The following is a 21,595-nucleotide window of genomic DNA, read 5'->3' on the forward strand; positions in this document are numbered from 1 at the left end:
TGTCAGCTGAGTTACAGCTGCTCCACCTGCACTGACCTCTGCACGCCGCCGCCGCCGCAGCTCGTCCTCGCGATCCGTCCGCGACGTGAGAGGGACGGCAGCAGAGTCAACAACCCTGACATCTGTTTCAGACGTGCAGGTCGTCTTCTTTGGGCGACAAAGCAACACAAAGCGTTTTTTTCCATAGCATTTACATGGATGTTTAGACTAACAAATCTCCTGCAGGAGCTGAGCAGGGGCGGAAGACGTTTGTCAAAAGTAACGAAATAAGAGTCTTCGGGTCAAAGTTGGGAAAATAAAGATTAACTCAAAGAAACGCTAAAGAGAGAGTGATCATATGTGTTATGAGATTTAAAGATCTGTGAGTTCATTAGACATCCAGCGATGATCACGTCTGTGTTGTGATCCTCTGAAGGTTCATGTCTTCAAACTCCGGCTGCTCAAGGATTTACAACTATTTGCATTAACTTGCAAATTTGGCATCGACTGGACTGGAAGTGACTGAATTTGACTTTCTGCTTCATCCCCTCGTGAATGTTTCAAAATGATTCCAGGGAACACGAGACAAACTTTCAAAGCAGCTTCAAGTTGCAAATGGACGTCAGAGCTATTTGTCTTTAAGGAAACTGAACGGAGTAAAGACAGAAGCGGTGGAAAGAGGAAATAAATCTCTCTGTCTTTCGTTGGCTGCTCGTCTCAGAGCCCTGCGGAGAAGGTTTACTGTGGTTTAATGCTCCAAATGTCAGTTTGTGTCACAGAAGAAGCCTCAGTGTTTCCTCACTCGGGCCGGAGGCGACTGAAACAACACAAACAAGAGCAACAGGTGTCAGACACGATTGTTCTCAACCCTCAGGAGGCAACTGAACGCAGCACAATGGACAGATTGTGCTGAGCAATGTGTAAACACAGCAGGTTAATGGTGCAGGTAAAAAAAAAACGATGATTAAGATTCTAATTCTCTTCGCTGACGAGATTGTGTTTTCAGGATCGCGCAAAGACGTCGAAACCAATTGTCTTGAAACTTGGGGGAAGGAAAGAACCCGTGATTCAGACAAAGGTGCAGATCCGGGAATGTTTGGGACGGTTGGGCCTCGGTGGAGGTGAAGTTGGTTCATTTCGATGTATATTGGTTTATTTGGTCTGAGCCTGGGAAGAACCGAGTGGATCCACGCGTTTCACATTTTAACATCTTCATCAGGTTTTCCAGGACTTATGAGCAGAGAGGAGCCGAGAGACAGTGGAAACTGTGACACCATGTTTCTCCCGACACCAGCTCCTCAACTGTGAAGGTCTTTAAACAGAAATACAAAACTGCATTCGTCCAGTTTTCATGTTCGACGCTCCCACCTGCTCGGACGTGGTTTCACTCAGACATTGTCCTGATATTTTACCGACAGAAAAAAACTCACACAACAACTGACTCAGACGTTTGTCACATTCAGTCCCTCTGGAAGAGTTCAGGAAAAAAAAAAGAAACAGACCTCGGTGCAGGTCTGGATTCCTCATTTTAGAATCCTGCAAAAAAAAAAAAAATGTAGGAACCAGTTCTCTGGACATTTATGCAAATTTACATCAATCGCCGTCATTTGCATGAGACGGCTTCTGAAAAATGTTGCCGTCAGTTTCCAACCAACAAAATGTTTTATTGCAAACCGTCGCTGACAATGTGTAGAAACAACAAACATCGGGATCAATCTGCTGTCAAAGAAAAACACGGGTCACTGAAAGTTTAACATCTCAAACTGCATTTCAAGTGTGTGTGTGTGAGTGTGTGTGTGTGTGTGTGTGTGTGTGTGTGTGTGTGTTTCAGGATATTCCCAGACCCCGTCAGCCAAGAGCCACCAGCCCTTCGCCCCCATCGGCCCCCATCGGGCCTGTCAGCCCAGACTACATGGTAATTAAGTGGGAGCACCTTGTCACAAAGCTGCAGTGCAACACATTTCTTACTGGATTACAAGAGGCCGGGCAGGAATGCAGCGACCGGCCAGCGCCGCGTCTCCTGCTGCTGGTAGAGACCGACAGAAACAAGTCCAGCGAACAGAGGGCCCACCCCCGGGCCCTTCACGCCCGCTGGTCGGCAATGCAAAATACAACATGTGCCATTTATTTCTAGAGTCAAAATAAGCCGGCGTGTTGTTTTTCTCCTGTGAACGTGTGTGTTGGGGGTTCGCGGTGCTTAATAGATTCTTAATGTGCAAAGGATTGTAGCGTATCAGACGGGCTGGGAGTCAGTGGCGTGACAACGGCAACAGTGGGACGGATGGCTTGGTCCAACACCTGGAGAAGGGTGTGTGTGTGTGTGTGTGTGTGTGTGTGTGTGTGTGTGGAGATGACTCAGGCAGTGATAAAGCAATAAACCAGCCACAGTCACTGGCAGGGCAGCCAAGTGTGATGTGGGCAGGAGAAGAATGGAGCTGTTGTATCACAGCAATGCGATCATCTACGTTCACCGGGCTTGTGCGTGTTGCTGTTAGCAGGAAGTCGTTCCGTTCACTCTGCTGCTGCTGTCCCAGAAAATACTTTGAATGAGTAAAAGAAAATAGCGAGAAGTCAGGATTTCTTTATTTCTACTGTCCGGAGCTGCTTTCACACCTGCACTGAACTCTGGGTAATCTCCTGAAGTCGTTCCAGAGGAGCTGTATGTCCGAGTCAGATGCTGCGGACGTGAAACGGGAAGAGAAACAAATATCTCCGAGTTTAGAGGTCGTAACATTCCACTTCTCCGCACGCACGACAACAAAGCTACGAATCTTGAATCAGTTGTAAACGTGATCAAATGTCAAATAAAATGTGCGTTATGGTTTTTGAATTGTTAAATAAAATATTAACTGTTAATAAAATCAGCACATGACAAACTGTGGGTGACCTCTGTTGTGTTGTCTTGAAACCAGAGCTGCTGAAAGACAAATTCCCAGACCGAGTGTGTGTGTGTGTGTGTGTGTGTGTGTGTGTGTGTGTGTGTGTGTGTGTGTGTGTGTGTGCGTGTGTGTGTGCGTGTGTGAATACAGCGTGAAGGAAAGTCACTGAAGTCTCTAAATAGCAAACGACACCCCAAACAAAATGCTACTGTGTGAACTACAACTGTTGATAAGAGGTGTGTGTGAGAGTGTGTGTGTTTGTGTGTGTGTGCGTGTGTGTGTGTGTGTGTGTGTGTGTGTGTGTGTGTGTGTGTGTGTGTGTGTGTGTGTGTGTGTGCGTGTGTGTGTCACTGCTGACATGTTAAATCTCACACTTCAGCCATGAGACTGTCAGGATTTCAGCAGATACTTATCAGTGGCAGTTAGTGCAGACAAACACTGTCACCTTCTGCTCAGCAGCCAACTGCTGTTAGAGCAAACACACACACACACACACACACACACACACACACATTGTTAAGTCATAGGCAAAACAGCGTCTTCATTGTTTTCAGGATTTGATTCTTTGGGGCAATAAACGTTTGAGGCTGAGAGGAAACTTGCCAACAATAACATATGTGCAACATTTATTATTATTCAAATTCAACACTTAGTTCCATGTTTTCACAGAGTCACGTGTCTTTATACTTATTTCACCACTTCGGGGAGGATTTAAAACTAAATGTCCAGCTGCTTGAATCAATGTTTGGTGACACATCGGCAGGAATCTGTTCTGTGGGTTTGAAGAGGACGACAACAGTATTTAAATATTCTGTTTTAGTTGCACTAAAATGTATTTAGTGTCAAACAGCGTCACGACAAACCAAGCACCAGCAACATCCTGGGCCTGAATGCAGTGACACACTCACACGTTTAGTCGTCAAATAAAAGAAAAATACCCATAAAAACCTTTACAACACGTCACTGTTGCAGTAATAAAAGCTCAATCAATACAAGAGTTTAGGAGTTTAAACTTTAAACAATGAAAAACTGTGAAAATCTCACTCAGTCTGTTTTCTGCCAAGAAGGTAAAGTTTTTTTTATTGCTGTTTGTCTGACTCTCAGCAGGATGACACTTCCTGGAGGAAAAACACTTCTGGAGTTTTCCTGAGGTACTTTTTATTTTTCCGACTGAATATTTCACATTGAACGAGGGACAGAAACAAAAACACCCTCAGGGCCATAAAGTGTGACCGGTCCTCACACAGATGGTAAAAACCTGCACACACACACACACACAGTGAGAACAGGCCGCTCAGAGTGAAGTCGTCTCTCTGTGGTGACACAAAATGTCATCGTGAGACATAATCTGATCTCAGGACTGATTGAGACGACCGCAGGTCTTCACACGAGGCTCGAGCTCAGCAGGAGAAAGTGACGGGAGCAGAGCGAAGTGGTTTGGCTGCAGATTCACGTCGATGAAACGATGCAGCGAGAAGAGATCAGTGACTTTTCTCTAACCCGGCGTCGTCTTCATTACTCCACGGATCAGTGTTCTGCAGCTCATGTGAAACCCGTGTTTGGAGCATGTCTCTCAGCGTGGACACACACACACACACACTCACACACACACACGTCTGTAACGGTGAAGGAATGAGTGGAGAGAGACGATCACAGATTAATGTGACGGTATCATGTTTCAAACCTTTTAAAACACTGTTGGTTTCAGTTCACACTCAAGTTTGAGGGTTTTGTTTGTGTGTTACATCATCAAAATAATAATAATATAGTTCAAATAGCTCAGGTTTCAATTCAAAGTTACAATAAACTGAATTAACGTGAAATGATTTAGATTTAAAAAGACTTTCGACGCCAAATATTTGAGTTGTTGTGTTTATTGTGCAGAGAATGATTATATTCTTTGGTGTAATTTACCAAGCACACAACGAGTCACAAATAAATATAAAACAAATTGTGCAATAAGAGGGCTCACTCCTGAGCCCAACACAAACCTGCTCACAGTTAAATGAAATACAAGACGTTTTATTGAAAGCGTTGGGTCTTATAAAGTTTATTGACATGAGGAAAACATCGTATAATGTTTAAATACTCTACACAATAAAGTTATTAAACATGCACATGTAAAATATAATATACTGTACATAAATATTCCAGCTCGTGTGTTTGTCTGACTCAGTGTCTGTAGGTTTCAGTTTGAGATGAGGAACCTGCTGGTTTTAGTGCAAGAAGAGACACCGGACTGAAATCAGTGGAACGCTCGGCTCATGGCAGGTGTGGGTCTTTTCAGAATGGCTTCCACAGAGAAGGACAAAGACTCGCTGGACGCCATCTTGGTTCCCACAGGCTTGGACAGAAAGTCTTTGGCGTACCGGTCGGTGATTTTTACAGCCTGAGCGTCCTTGGCCGATCCCTCCCTGAACTTGCGGGCGGCCTCCTCTAAGAGCTCTTTGCAGTACGGAGGCCTGAGCTCCGGCCCGACGCCGCCGCCGCCGCTTTTTTCACCCAGCGAGTGCTGGATGAGGGAGTGAAAGGAGTTGAGTTTCATGGACAGCTTAGCACTGTCCTTGCTCAGCTTGTCCAAGACGCGCACGGAGCTTTGGGGCTGAGAGTTGTTGGGGAAGGATTGTCCAAAGCTCCTCTTAGGGGGGGAGAAGGCCGAGCACTCCCTCTGCCCTCCGTGGGCCACGCCGGGGGCTTTGGGATCGGGCTGCTGAGGATTGGACGAGTCCTGCAGCGCAGCCGCTCGGGATCCTTCCAGTTTAGCGGCGAGAGCGCCTGCAGCTTCCTGCTCGGGCAGCTGGCTCTCAGCCGGCATCGCCTTGGGCTCCCACACGGCGCCCGGCTTCATGTTCTGCACCGCCGTGGCATTGAACAGGCACTGCTGATAGAGCAGGGCGTCCCCCAGGTTGGCTGCACCGCGGGGCCACATCATGAAGCTGCTTCGTGACGGCTGCAGCGGGTAGTGGCGGTAGGTGGTGGCCACGCTGACGTTGGAGGAGATGAGCTCGACGTTGGCCGAGCCGCTGGGGTACTGCATGGACAGATCCAGGCAGTTGGGCCCGATGAAGTTGCACAGCTCTTTGGGCTGCGGCTCCACCTGAGCCGCCGGCGAGTAGGCCGTCTTGTAGGAGTTGTACTCGGCGGCGTGGTGGACCATGCTGTTGGGAAAGATGAGCGAGGCCGTGGCCGCCTGGCTGTTCTCCATCAGCTCTCGCTCTTTGTACTCCCGCTCCAGCATGATGGTCTCCAGCTCCTTGTCGGCGAAGGCCCTCCTCTTCCTCATGCGGTCGCTCAGAGGGGGGGGCAGAGACGAGTTGGCAGCCAGGAACGGATCCGACTGCACCGGGCGATACCCTGTCATCAGAAGAGCCCACACTTACTGCACGGTTCACGACTTAGAACATAGGTGACGTTGAATCATGCGGAAACGTTGACCGGTTAAAAACATGCAGCACAGAAACAAAAGAGTTTTCACTCGTGTTGTTTGAGCCAGAAAGTGAAACAAGTCTTACAGATGTTAGAAAGTCCGGATCACTGTTAAAGAGAGAAAAGAAATCAGAGACAAGACAGAGGAGAAAGTGGGATTCAGTTAAACTGAGTTAAACCGAGACAGAGACAGAACCAAGAGAAGAAGAAGAGGATCAGACGAGTGTGAGCGTCTGATTGGTCGTTACCTTCCAGGATGCTTTTGGCGAGCATGGTGGACGGTCGGATGTGACGCTGGTATATCGTCCTCCTCTCTGCTGGAATCTGTTTCCCAGATATGCCTTTCTTATCCTGAGGAATAAAATGAAACATGTTTTAAATGATATCAGATTTGTCACAGATAACGTACAGGTTAAATATATATTTTTATTTTACACATTTGAAAACATTACTGAGAAAATTAAATTACTGAGAAAATCCACAGTTAGAACAAATCAATAGGTTGTAATAAAAGGTATTGCACTGACACAACAGACACACGACAGACACACAACAGACAAACTGTCTTTAAATGAGGGATCAGAACGTCTTCTTTTATATTTCCATTAAACATCTATATTGATTTTTAACAAATGAATAATAATGATGAATTTACTGAGCATTCAGTAAATTAAATAAACTTTCACTGACCGATCCCTGAAACTTAAACTCAACCTGAAGCTGGAGTTCGGTTGTAGAAAAACAAATCTGTATTTTTTTTCTGGTTATTGCTCAACTGTGGAAATCCAAAGTGACAAAGCGGCAGCAGAAAGATTGTCTCACTGTTAAACTGCAGATGTGATTTTTCTGCTCATATAACAGAGCGGAACTTATTCCAGATGTTAGATTTGTAAATGCAAAGTTGCTGTAAAGTTGAGTTAAAGTATGGGTGGAACACGTATGACGATATTTACACGGCTCCAGACAGAAAGTGTGAAACTGTGAGACAACAACACGTCCTGTAAATAAAGACGATGCAACTAAACATGAGTTTATTGTAAGAATTTATGTTTTATAGATTTTATTAGGAGTTAAATTGAGCAACTGGACATAAAATATAACTGAATAAAAAAATGTATGAGAAGTTAAATCAGGCTTCTGAAGAATTACATTTAGTTTGAATATATTCACAATATATATTTTTCCTCATATAGAATTTCACGAGGAGCTACATCCTCTGTAATTACATGACTTCAGTGAATTCTGCAGTTTTGTTCGTCTTGGCTTTAAGAAAGTTTAGTTTTCTTTGAATTGTGTCTGAGAAGTTTTGAAGGTTTCTGTCGAATCTCTACGACCTGGATTTGACTCCGCTGCTGAGATGAGCTGATCTTTTTACAGTCGGGTCTCGTTCACTGTGAAACACTGAATCTCTGCAGAGTTTCATTTAAATGTTGAACTGCACACACTTTATATAGATTATAACACACATGGAGTGTCTTATAAAACATTTTATATAATAACACTCATTAGGTTTATTATAACATTATTTATATAATAAGACACATTAGGTTTATCATAACATTATATGTATAAAAACATTATATATATAATAACACACATTAAGTGTATTACAACACATATTATATATATATAACATTAAGAGTATTATAACATTATATATAATATTACACATTAGGTATATTATAACATTATATATAATATTACACATTAGGTATATTATAACATTATAAATATAACATTAAGAGTATTATAACATATATACATAATAAGGATAGATATATTATATTATATTATTATATTATATATTAAATATAACATTAGGAGTATTATAACATTATATATATATATAACATTAACAGTATTATAACATTATAAATATAACATTAAGAGTATTATAACATATTTATACCTGATATGTATATATATATTATATTATATTAAATATTATTATATTATATATTATATATAACATTAGGAGTATTATAACATTATATATATATATAACATTAACAGTATTATAACATTATAAATATAACATTAAGAGTATTATAACATATTTATACCTGATATGTATATATATATTATATTATATTAAATATTATTATATTATATATTATATATAACATTAGGAGAATTATAACATTATATATATAAAAAACATTAAGAGTATTATAACATATTTATACCTGATATGTATATATATATTATATTATTATATTATATATTAGGGGGTATTATAACATTATATATATATAAAATTAAGAGTATTATAACACATATACCTTGTATATATATATATATATATTCTATATATATTCTATGCCTTAATTATAAATTGTGTAGAACCTGAGGAGTGTACCTCTGTTGCCTGCTGCCTCCTCAGCGCCACCTGTGCCGCCATCACCCGCTGCCGCTCCACCACCAGCAGACAGTTCGCGCACTGACAGTCTCTCCAGCGGCAGAAGCGCTTGTGGCCCTTCAGGCAGGAGACCACCCCGTGGTTCCGGCAGCGGGCGCACTTCGGGGTCCGGCTAAGCTTCCTCTGGTCCCCCGGGCCCAGGCCGCTGGGGCCCGGCTTGTCCTCGCTCTTGCCCTCGTCTCTGTCGTCCTCCGAGGCGCCGGGGCCGAGCGGCGCGGAGCCGGGGCCGGGGCCCGGGCCCGGGCTGTAGGAGTCCGCCGGGTCGTCGCTCTCCGTCTCCAGACTCTCCACGTCGATCTCAAACTCACACCCGGTGCTGTCCGACATGTCTGCCCGAGTCCTGCGGCCTGTCCGAGCACCCCGAGACTGTCTGCAGACAAACAGCAATTATGATCTTCTTTTTAAATCTGACAAACTTATAATAAACTTCTGACAAACTTAGAACAAACTAATAAACTTCTAATAAACTTAAAACAAACTGATAAACTCGTGATAAACTGATGAACTTCTGGTTTACTTCTGACAAACTCCTGTGAAAGTTAGAACACACAGTATTTCCTCCAGTAACACTGACTCCACCTTCAGGGACTGCAACTAGAAAACACGTGTAAATTAAATCCCATTAATTAATTAAATCCCATTAATGAATTAAATCCCATTAACTCTAAAAAACTAAACTAAAAGTTCAGTAGTTTTCGCTCCTGCAGATAAACTTACATTTTTTCTCACGCAAAATCAAAACACTCCAACAGATGCAAGAGTAAGTCTCATCGTGGATTTAGCATCAATTATATTAATGTGCAAACATTTAGTTTGAAAGTGCAGAGAATCGAATATAAAGTTTCCTGACTCCTGAAAGTTGCTGAACCAGAAATAAAACGGCCGATGATAGAAAACTCCTCAGACACACGCAGCCTGAAGGTTTGAAGTCTGATCACATGTTCACTGATCTGAGGAGTAAAGAATGAAGTTTACCTCCAGAGGAAGATTCCTGGTCCAGGGCTGATCCACGACGAGCAAGACGGACACACAACTGACACACAACTGACACACACTGTGGAGAGAGGCTGGTTAATTGAAGCAGTTAATTGAGCGTCCCTCTCTCTCTCTCTCTCTGTGTGTGTCTCTCTGTCTGTCTCTCTCTCTCTCTGAACATCTCTCCCTCTTCACCTCGCTCCTATGAACCGCTGAAGTCTGAGCTCTCTCCTCTGATTGGCTGCTGCTCAACACCACCCACCAATAGGACTGCGAGCAGTTACACCGGGGGGGAGGGGGGGGGGGGGGGGGGGGGGGGGGGGGGGTTCCCTCTCTTTGTGTTCATGTGAAGATCGAAGTGAATTAAAGCACAATTTAACTTTAACTTTAAAACAAAGTGAGAAAAGTAAGACGATGGGTCCCTGAAGTCCAGTGTGACGAAACGCTGACGTTTCTTTATTTTTCATTAGAGTCAAAAATCCTCAGAAGTTGAGTTCACTCATAGAAAGTGTGAAAATAAGAGAACATTGGTATTTTGATTAAAGAGCATATGACACATCTTATCCACTGGCCTGTGATTATTAACAAAGGTCACCGGTGTAAAACCAGTGAAACCTCAAAGTCTGCTACTTTAACTTAAACTGAAATCAAATTGATAATCTCTTAATTTCATCCTCTGATTAAAAAGATTGCAGGTGAACGTTTGAGCAGAGTATTTTTTAAGATGAAGGCCCGTGAACAAGCGTTGAGGGCTCTGATGTGAGATCCTGTGGTGATGCAGGTCAGAATGAGCCTCTGTCAGAGTCGGTCCCCCAGCAGACGAAGGTGATAGATGTGTCCTGCAGGTCGATGCAGTCCGTCCTCCTGGCACAAGAAGCTGAGGACGATAACGGTGTTTTCACAACAATCACACCTCCGACTCAGAAACACGACGTCAGCATGCAGGAGCCGGAGTCCTGCAGCAAACAACAACCTCACCTGGAAAACACCCACAGCCCTCAGCACCGTCGATCGCCCACAATGAAAAACGATCTTATTAATCCATCAGATCCTAAAAAACGGTTTTTAACATGATAATCGAACTCTGACTAAAACACCATCATCTCAAATAATAAACAAAACTTCAAGACTTCATTTCCAAACCGTGATCTCACACCTGATATTAATAAACTTCACACACGTAACTTTACCTTGTCCCTTCGTGCTCAACTCAATCTTCTATCTCAACTTAAAGATTTCAGGACACGATCAGACCAAAGACACTTATTGAACTTTGACACTTTCTCTCTCTCAGTGTGTCTGTTTTGAATAAAAGTGTTTTTCTTTCTTCGTCCAACATGAAAACTTGAGTTTGAATAAAGTGACATGTGACCTGTGGGTGGGACCTGAGCTTGTAAAAGAGGAATGTCCACCTTGTTTTTTACGTTTGTCTCTTTGTTTGCAGCGTATTGACGGACGGCCTCGACTCAGAGGACAAAAAAGACACATAGCAGAATTTGCCCAGCGCCAACTGACGCTCATGGGAACTGACGACAACACAAAACAGTCGCTGCTGGAAAAAAAAGCTTTTGTTTGTGTTTTCACTTGTGATGTAAAATGAATGAACGAGTGAAAAAGACGGACGTGGATCTCTGTCATGAAGTGGACATTGTCCTTCTGGTCTCCTGACGAGGTTTAGTTTGACATCTTTAAAACAGGATGATGGCAAAACAATGGAAAATCAGGCCGCTACTATCTGTCTGTCCGTCCGTCCATCATTCTATCTATCTGTCTATCTGTCTGTCTGTCTCTGTCTCTCTCTCTCTGTCTGTCTGTTTATTGTTTATCTAAATTGTCTTCTATTCAATGGAAGAAGAACCCCCCCCCCATGATCAGTTAAGTTGTCCCTGGTCTTGTTCTCCAGATGTGGACACTTCACGGTCCGTCCATGTGCTGGAGGTGAAGACGTTGGACCTGCAGGTGCAGCTTTATTTGCCACTTGGTCTTAATTTATCACAGAGGTTACGACCGCCCCCCCCCCCCCCCCCCCCCCCCGGGGCGGCCGCTTCCACGCCAGGAATGCTTTGATGTCGTGAGCGAGGCTGGACGCTGGGACAGGAGGATCCACACAGACCTCCACCCTCCAGGTGAAACGTGTTGTCTGTGTCCACTGCCTCATCAGTGTGGGGCTGGGGGGGGGGGGGGGTCAGGGGGTCTGGAGGTGCTTGAATGGATTTCCAGGAGTCGTTCAGGACGTTTCAGGGATTCCTGAAGGAATTCCAGACATGACAGGGGTGTGACGGAGAATCTGACTGAGGACTTTGAGGTGGTCACGAGTATTTAAGATCCTGCAGGAGGAAGTCCAGTTAGTCCTGAAGACGTTCTCGGGTCGTGTTGGGTCTGGAACTCCTGGAGGAGTTAGATGTTTGAACTGATTCTCGGGATGAGTGAGGTCTCAGGAGTTTCCTCAAGGTGATTCCAGGGATCCTGGTTCCTCTCTCATCCACCAGCGGAGGCAGATGTTGCTCACACTGACTCTGGTTCTGTTTCTTCAAGTTAAAGTTTGTAACCTTGTTGAGATAAATAAAGTTATTATTATTATCCTCAGTTATCTTGAATTAGCTCATCTCCGGTTCATCTTTGAAAAGATCTGATGAACTCTGTGGTTTCAGACATTATTGACAACTGAGTTACATGCGTCTGAGAAGCTTCCAGGAGCCTCCTGGGTCCGTGAGGAGGTCTCGTGCATCCTTTGTGTTTGGAGGAGTTCAGGGATATTGGCAGGGAGTCCGGTGTTGGCAGGTATTTTTGAAGCAGTGTCACTGTGCAGGGGTCTGGACGTCCTCGAGACATTTCCAGGGGTTTGCAGGAGGTTCAGGAATCATTGAGGAGGTTTTGGGAATCCTCGGGGATCTGTAATATTCCAGGGCATCAGACCAACACTATGAAATAATCTAAATAACAAAGCATTTCAGATTTGATAGTGACATCGGGACATTATTGAATCTCGCTGTTATAATATCAGTTTCTTGATCTTCTTTATTATTTTAGCTTGTTTTTCTAAACCGCAGTATTTCTACCTCTTGAATTTGATGTGTATGCAGGAAGTTGTCTCCAGAATACACAACACGATACTCTGAATACACAGTTTAAGTAACAACACCCTGGAGGAAGACACGGACACTCCGTGACACTTTCTCACACGCTGTCCAGTTTACTTTTGCTGCTGATTGAAACAACAGCATCTCGTTGGAAGCGTCCCGCTGAGCCGGCCGTAAAGTGTAACAGGAGCCGTGTGTAGACACAGGAGCAGTGTGGGATCACTGGGGACCCTGTTATGTTAATTAGCCTCTGATGGACCGACAACACATGCCGCTGAAGACAAAACCAGGCGGGAGGACATTTGTCTCTGTCTGAAGGGTCTGACACCTCGACCCCTGACGGCTAATGTGCAACAAACAGGAGGACGTGTCCTTCAGCTGTGGATCAGCCTCAGTCTTCACATTCTTGTTTCCATCACATCGTCACGACATAAATGTGAATTCTGTTTCAGATCTTAAATTCATATTTGATTTTAGTCCTGCTCCCACATTTACATGTCTTTAGATGCAAACATCTATAGATCAATTTATCCATCTATCCATCTATATATCTATCTTTCTAACTATCTATCTGTCTATCTAACAATCTATCTATCTATCTGTCTATCTAACAATCTATCTATCTATCTGTCTATCTATCCATTTATCTATCTATCTGTCTGTCTGTCTGTCTGTCTCTCTCTCTATCTATCTATCTGTCTATCTATCTATCTATCTATTTATCAATGTATTCATCTATCTATCTCTCTATTTATCTGTCTGTCTATCTATCTATCTATCTGTCTATCTGTCTGTCTGTCTATTTATCTATCTCTCTATCTATCTATCTATTTATCTATCTGTCTATCTCTCTATCTATCTATCTATCTATTTATCTATCTGTCTATCTCTCTATCTATCTATCTATCTATTTATCTATCTGTCTATCTATCGCTCTATTTATCTATCTATTTATCTATCTATCTATCTATCTATCTATCTATCTATCTATCTATCTATCTCTCTATCTATCTCTCTATCTAAACACCTCCACCTCCGGTTTGAACTCCGTCTTAATCCAGTGATACTGTTTTAACTTGTGAATCAGTCTCTGGGTTCAGGTGACACTGGTTTATATAATGAAGCAGGTTGGAGGTTAGAGACATGTGAGTTAAATGTGAATTGATTCATGTTCTCAATTATTAATAAAAGTTGATTTTTAAATTTAAATTTCAAAACGTTTTGAAAACGTCTTTAATCGAAGCAAAAACCTGCGTTCCTCAAAATCACATCCCCTCCATTTAAAAAAGTCCACTTTCATATAATTCTCTGTGAATAAAATCAGCAGCTCTCACTTTAAATGAATCGTTAATAATAAACCAAAATTCTGCTCCAACAGTTTCTTTATGTTTGTTATATAAAAGGATCAAACGCTGATGTTTCCCCTGTTGTCCACTAGGTGTCAGTCTAAAGCAGGTAAAACCTTTTATATACAGTCTATGGGTAAAACCAACTTTCTTCAAACACAGAGAGAAGAAAATGTTTCAGTCTCATTGTTGAACTTATCTTTTCAAAATGTGAATTAAAATATAAAAACATGTAAATGACTGGATGAGGGAGAGGAAATTATAAAAACACACCATCTGTGATAATTTACATTTTTCCCAAATGAATGAATGAATAAAATAAACACGAGATGAAGTGATGATCACATCAAATCTTATATTGTTGAAAGAAACAAAAAGCAGTCGAGACAAATTCAAGTCAGAATTAAAAATGTCTCACAGGATGATTAATAAATGACACGTGATGTAAAGATGACCACGTGTCACTCATCGCTGTGGATGAATGAATGAGCTGAAGTGAAACTCCGGACATGAGTCGCTTCCCTGCGCCGCTAGATGGAAGCATTTGAACGGAAACAAGATTGAAGTCTGACTTCTCATCCAGATGTTCAGTGTCTCCTCATTCACATCTGCAAACATCAGCCTCACACACTCTGCATTAAAACAAACCAGTGATGGAAAAAGTATTTACTCCAAGAAGCCCTTCAGTTTATTTCTACTTTCTGTTTTTACTGCGTCACATTTCACAGGCAAAATATTAAAGAATTTACTTCATCTATTAAACTTTATTTGCTTTGAAATATTCAGAATATGAAGTAAATGAGTTCAGAAAGGTGACGTGCGCATGAATGCATTGATATAAAGTCAAATATTAAAGTGTAAAATCACATATCCCTAGTTTTAACTAACAGAACTAATTCTTCTTTCATTAAATATTTTAAAAGCTTGAAGTTGCTATTTAACCTTTATGAACATTATCTATATTTATCATTTATCAACAGTATCTATATTTATCATTTATCAACAGTATCTATATTTATCATTTATCAACAGTATCTATATTTAACCTTTATGAACATTATCTATATTTATCATTTATCAACAGTATCTATATTTAACCTTTATGAACATTATCTATATTTATCATTTATCAACAGTATCTATATTTAACATTTATGAACATTATCTATATTTAATCTTTATGAACAGTATCTATATTTATCATTTATCAACAGTATCTATATTTATCATTTATCAACAGTATCTATATTTAATATTTATGAACATTATCTATATTTAACCTTTATTAACAGTATCTATATTTAATATTTATAAACAGTATCTATATTTAATATTTATAAACAGTATCTATATTTATCATCTATAAACAGAATAAACAGATTTAATAACTTGGCTTCGTCTCACTTTGATGATAAGTGTTTGTTATTGTCAACAGAGGTGGATGTTGCTGTTAAACACATAACAAATGAGAACGTGATCAAACTGATCCAGGAACAGGAACATTAAGTTTATTGTTCAGATATGAACCTGAACCTGCCTCTGACCACAGAAACATTATTACTCTGTCTATTATTCATGATGAAGCGTTTATTCAATGTTTGCTGCTGAATGAAGTGAAATCTGACAGAACCGTTAAATGTGACTTCTCTGTGAGGAGACGCTGCGGCTGATGTTGTGTTCAACATCTGGCAGCAGCTTCACTCTGGATCCAGATGTTGAGATCTGAACATCTGAAATAAAGACTCGTGTTTGAGAGCATGAACACGTGGTGAGCATCAGTGACGACAGAGGTCTGATCCGTTCCCGACTCCTCACGTTTATTTGGTTTTTCTGAACATGCGGTGATGACGTTTACATCTTGACTTCACAGAGACAAACATGCGGACAGGAAACACGTGGTGGGGGGGGGGTTTCAAAATAATGGTGGATCACAGTGTTTTACATTCATCCGATTTTTGGTCGAGTCCAGCTCATAGACTGGTCCAGTGACATCTGGAGAGGATGTGACGTCAGGGGGTTAAAGAGGGTGATTGTGTACGTACACACACACACACACACACACACACACACTCTCTCTCGCTCTCTAACACTCTCCCACAAACACACTCTCTCGCTAAAACTCACACACTCTCTCTCACACACACACACACACACACACACACACACACACACACACACACACACACACACACACACACACACACACTCTCTCTCTCTCTAACACTCTCTCACACACACACTCACTCTCTCTAACACTCACAAACACACTCTCACTCTCCCACACACACACTCTCTCTCTAACACTCACACACACACACTCACTCTCTCTCACACTCACACTCTCACTCTCTCTCACTCTCCCACACACACACTCACTCTCTCTAACACTCACACACACACTCTCACTCTCCCACACACTCTCTCTCTCTCTCTAACACTCTCACACACACACACACACTCACTCTCTCTAACACTCACACACACACTCTCACTCTCTCTCACTCTCCCACACACTCTCTCTCTCTCTAACACTCACACACACACTAATACATTTTGGTTGTCCCCTGCTGCATCAGTCCATCCTCAGAGTCTCCTTCAGGTGGATGAGCTGAGGATGCGGGAGTCTGCGGAGTCTGACCGCTCCTCGTACTCCTCCTCGGGGGAGTAGAGGCCTGGTTTGGGCCCCAGCGTGCAGCTCTCCTCCTGGATGCTGATGCGCGGCTCCTCGGGGGCCCTGGAGGGGAGGATGGGAGAGCTGCGGAACACGGGGCCACCGGGTCCGGAGGGCGCTGCGGGGGAGAAGGGGGACACGTACTGCGCGGCCGAGCGGAGCTGGTACTGCTGCTGCAGGGCCATGGTATTCCACAGGGTCACGTCGTTGTGCACGAACGGACCCGCCTGGCTGCGCGTCAGAGAGTTGCGCAGCATGAGCGGGTAACGCGTGGGCTGCGGGAAGGACGGGTGCTGCAGGGGCACGCCCAGCGGGCCCGCGGGCACCACACCCGAGGCGGAGTCGGACGTGAACCGCAGGGACTCGGGCACCCGGAACGCGGAGCCCACCGACCACTTGGCGGAGGAGGACACCGGGTGGTACGAGCCCAGCGTGTGCTCGAACAGGTGTCCGTTTGAGGGCAGCACCAGGGCGTCCGGGTGCGCGTCAGTGTGCGTGTGTGCGTCCGGACTCCGGCTGGACAGCAGCACCTCGATGGCCCCCACCAGGTCCCCCCCGCAGCCCCGGAGGATGAGCTCCAGGACCGGGGGCTTGTGAGCGGGGAAGATCTTCTTGAGGACCTCCAGCGGGGGCCGGTTGGCTCGGAGGCTGAAGGGCAGGTTGATGGAGCCGGCGAGGCCCTCGATCAGGACGCTCTGCTCCACGGGGCTCACCGGGTACTTGTGGGGAGGACTCTCGGTCTTGGCCTCCTTCTCCGTGCCGGCCTTGGGGAGGCTGTAGCGGCTCTCCTCCGGCTGGGTGGGGGTCTCCGGAGGCTCCGGGGTGTAGCAGGAGTTTGGTTTGGAGGCCTCCGGGGAGCTGAGCGGCTCCTGCTCCTTCTCACTGGAGGAGTTCTCTCCTCCTGACGCGTCATCAGCTCCGTCCTCCGCCTCTGCAGGAAACACAACACACGTCAGCAAAGAAACACACAACTGAGGAATCATCCGATGTGACACAAACTTTTCTCCCAGTGAAACCACAGACGACATACAAACACTGCAAACTACTGTAAACTGGTGTAAACTGATGTAAACTTACTGTAAACTGGTGTAAAACTAATGTAAACTACTGTAAACTGATGTAAAACTAATGTAAACTACTGTAAACTGATGTAAACTACTGTAAACTTACTGTAAACCTGATGTAAACCTGATGTAAACTAATGTCAACTACTGTAAACCTGGTGTAAACAGGAGGAAACATGTTGCCACCTCCTGTGAGGATCTCCTCCTCCTCCTCCTCAGATCTGAGCACTAACTCCTCTCTCATGTGAAGTTGACCCCCTGAATGAAATGGTGTGATGACATGAACGTGTCTGCATCATTGAACTCTGATCTGGAGTCAGCTGATCTGCTCGTGAGTCCAAACTATCGAGAAACAGACAAAACCACTTTGTTCTGCAGGAGAAACATTCACCAACATTTATCATATTCACTTGAATCATTTCATTATCAGGTCATTTTGTAGAGTAAAAAATCTCTTTTAGCAGCAAAGAGTTGTGAGAATGACACGTATTTTAGAATGCTGATTTAAAATTACACAAATGAATTTATTAAAAGAATTAAATCCACTAGTTGTTATTGTAGATTATTTTATATATTTTGTTTGTATTTATTTTAATTATATTTATTATCAAGGCCTTGCAGAAATAAAAATGAAATAAACAAATAGTGTAATGTTCGATAAATACAAAAAGAAATGAAACATGAATTAAAATGACCAAACAGACTCATCATCAGTTAATTACAAATATTAAACTAAAGCATGTTCATCTCTGCAAAAGCCTTTAAATGAATTGAAAAGCAAAGTATTTAAAAAGGATTGTTTCTTCTTTACTTTTGCAAATAAAATTATTTAAACTTGATTTTTTTCCTTCAGATATAAAATAAATTACAATAGAATTGTATATTATATTATTAAAGGTTAATTTAAATGATAAGTCTATAAGGAGGATTGCTTCCTTTTTACATTTGCAAAAATAAAAACAATATAATTTTTTTTTCTTTTCATATAAAATAAAATGATTCAAATTATAAAATGTTCTTTCGAGGTTTGTTTCTTTTTTGCGAATCCAAATAAATAAAAATAAATGTCTTGTAGAAATGTCACAGAACACGAATCATATTTCACCATAAAAACACTCGGATCGTTTATTCCGTCCTGTTCGTTAAAGGATCATTTGGAGTCTTAATATTTAGTATTTATTTAATAAACTCTTTTTTAAAGTTTCTCTCTCGTCCTAACGTGTGAAGTTATTTGATCGTTTAAAGAGATTTCAGATAAAAAAAGAGTTTAAATATTAATATTCACTTAAAGGAAAATGTGTTTACTTCATAAACGAAGTGTCAGAAACAAATGAAATCATCTGAAGACATTTAAACATTTAAACCACGTCACATAAAACTAGAAACTGTTTTTAAAGATTAATTTAACAACCACGAACATTTGGCTCCTTTTTTACATTTAACTTAACATTTCCTCAAAATATTCATTTACAACAGATATTTTAAAAAGTGTTGCGTAAGAACAAATGTGTAAAAACTAAAGTGTAAAAACAAATATTTAAATCATTTTAATGATTAGCAGAAATTCAAAATTATTCGAAATTATTGTTTTTCTGTCCGATGAAAAAATGGAGCTCACGACAGAACGTGTCATTTTATCACGACTCTCATTCTCTACCGTGAAGAACTGATGAATAAATAAATGATAAAGAACATTATTAAACTTGGATCTCCCTCCTCCACCTCCTCCTCGCTCCTGTACCTGTCTGCGCTGCGGCCTGCACCGGCTCCGAGCTGCTCCACCTCAGCTCCAGCTCCTCTGAACTCGGCGGGGTCCCCTGGTTCCCCTCGCCGGCCCCAGAGAGGCCGATGCCGGGCAGCACCCTGAGGGACTCCGGGATGAGGCTCTCCAGACTCTCGTTGGCCTGCTGCCTGCGGAGCGCCACCTGCGCCGCCATGACGCGCTGGCGCTCGATGATGAGGATGCACTTCTCGCAGGTGCAGTCCTTGAAGCGGCAGTAGCGCTTGTGACCTTTGAGCCAGGACAGGACGCCGTGGTTCCGGCACCGCGCGCACTTGGGGGTCCTCTGGAGCGGAGCCCGGGGCTGGGACACCGGAGCCCCCATGTACAGGTACGGAGAGCCGTATCCATTCATCCTGTCCGAGGGTTCTCCAGGACGCACAAGTGCATGTGCGCGGAGGCGAGGCGCGGACGGGAGTGTTGTTGTCACGCACACGCAGCTGAGGAGGAGACGTGTTGGCTGCAGCCGGAGGATCTGACAGATACGCGTCAGCCTGACACGCACTTATGGAGACGAGTAACCAAACGCTGCTACTCGCGTCAACGCGCCCGCACGCTCCAAAAAAACCGTCCACGTGAGGCAGAGGAGGAGAAACAGAAGCTGCTGAGGATCAGATCCACACTCAGCTTCCATGAGGTTTAAAACCAGATCAGCTTCCATGAGGTTTAAAATCAGATCAGCTTCCTATGAGGTTTAAAATCAGATCAGTTTCCATGAGGTTTAAAACCAGATCAGCTTCCTCTGAGGTTTAAAACCAGATCAGCTTCCATGAGGTTTAAAACCAGATCAGCTTCCTCTGAGGTTTAAAACCAGATCAGCTTCCTCTGAGGTTTAAAACCAGATCAGCTTCCATGAGGTTTTAAATCATATCAGTTTCCATGAGGTTTAAAACCAGATCAGCTTCCTCTGAGGTTTAAAACCAGATCAGCTTCCATGAGGTTTAAAACCAGATCAGCTTCCTCTGAGGTTTAAAACCAGATCAGCTTCCTCTGAGGTTTAAAACCAGATCAGCTTCCATGAGGTTTTAAATCATATCAGTTTCCATGAGGTTTAAAACCAGATCAGCTTCCTCTGAGGTTTAAAACCAGATCAGCTTCCATGAGGTTTAAAACCAGATCAGCTTCCTCTGAGGTTTAAAACCAGATCAGCTTCCTCTGAGGTTTAAAACCAGATCAGCTTCCTCTGAGGTTTAAAACCAGATCAGCTTCCTCTGAGGTTTAAAACCAGATCAGCTTCCTCTGAGGTTTAAAACCAGATCAGCTTCCTCTGAGGTTTAAACCAGATCAGCTTCCTCTGAGGTTTAAAACCAGATCAGCTTCCATGAGGTTTAAAACCAGATCAGCTTCCATGAGGTTTAAAACCAGATCAGCTTCCTCTGAGGTTTAAAACCAGATCAGCTTCCTCTGAGGTTTAAAACCAGATCAGCTTCCATGAGGTTTAAAACCAGATCAGCTTCCTCTGAGGTTTAAAACCAGATCAGCTTCCATGAGGTTTAAAACCAGATCAGCTTCCTCTGAGGTTTAAACCAGATCCACGCTTCATCTTAAATGTGCAGTGATTTAATCCACAAATGCTTTTTCTATTTGGATCAGATCTTTTTAAAATATGTCTTGTGAGGAAAACACAACTTATATAATTTATATTGAAAATAGCTTCATAAATACCAAAAGTTTAAAAAGTAAGAGAATAAACTGGACTGTCTGGAAACAGCTTTAAAACTTCACATTACGTGTTTGACACATGAAGGAAAACATGTAAAAAATAAAGTGGACACAGAAGACGAGGCACACGATTTAAATTAAAATTGAACAAACTGCATAAACACCTTTAAATGTCCTCAAATGTCAACTGGAAGACAAAACAGCAGGTCCCTGCAGATGAGCTTTAAATAGTCGCATGGTTTAAAAGTAGTTTCGGACACAAACTGCAGGAGACATATGTAGATTTTTGATGCCGCACATGTGAGATTTCTAAT

The 21,595-nt window shown here is 42.7% G+C and overlaps 2 protein-coding genes across 3 annotated transcripts; both read right to left on the reverse strand.

Moving 5' to 3' along the window:
* Positions 1-4,878: 4,878 nt before the first annotated feature.
* dmrt2a (doublesex and mab-3 related transcription factor 2a) lies at positions 4,879-9,874 on the reverse strand. Its single transcript, XM_020107065.2, has 4 exons — positions 9,679-9,874; positions 8,644-9,073; positions 6,533-6,635; positions 4,879-6,212 (listed from the first exon to the last, which is right to left on the reverse strand). The coding sequence occupies exons 2-4, from the start codon at positions 9,028-9,030 to the stop codon at positions 5,104-5,106; spliced, it is 1,599 nt and encodes a 532-aa protein (XP_019962624.2). The 5' UTR covers positions 9,031-9,073; positions 9,679-9,874; the 3' UTR covers positions 4,879-5,103.
* Positions 9,875-15,592: 5,718 nt separating this feature from the next.
* On the reverse strand, positions 15,593-20,273 carry dmrt3a (doublesex and mab-3 related transcription factor 3a). Of its 2 annotated transcripts, none has more exons than XM_069523245.1 (2): positions 19,543-20,273; positions 15,593-17,746 (listed from the first exon to the last, which is right to left on the reverse strand). In XM_069523245.1, the coding sequence occupies exons 1-2, from the start codon at positions 19,972-19,974 to the stop codon at positions 16,700-16,702; spliced, it is 1,479 nt and encodes a 492-aa protein (XP_069379346.1). In that variant the 5' UTR covers positions 19,975-20,273; the 3' UTR covers positions 15,593-16,699. The 2 variants fall into 2 exon arrangements, with proteins under 2 accessions (XP_069379346.1, XP_019962628.1); XM_020107069.2 differs by having other exon boundaries at positions 15,593-17,706; positions 19,581-20,272.
* Positions 20,274-21,595: the final 1,322 nt, after the last annotated feature.

Source organism: Paralichthys olivaceus, chromosome 4 (genome assembly GCF_024713975.1).
Source record: "Paralichthys olivaceus isolate ysfri-2021 chromosome 4, ASM2471397v2, whole genome shotgun sequence".
Classification (NCBI taxonomy): domain Eukaryota; kingdom Metazoa; phylum Chordata; class Actinopteri; order Pleuronectiformes; family Paralichthyidae; genus Paralichthys; species Paralichthys olivaceus.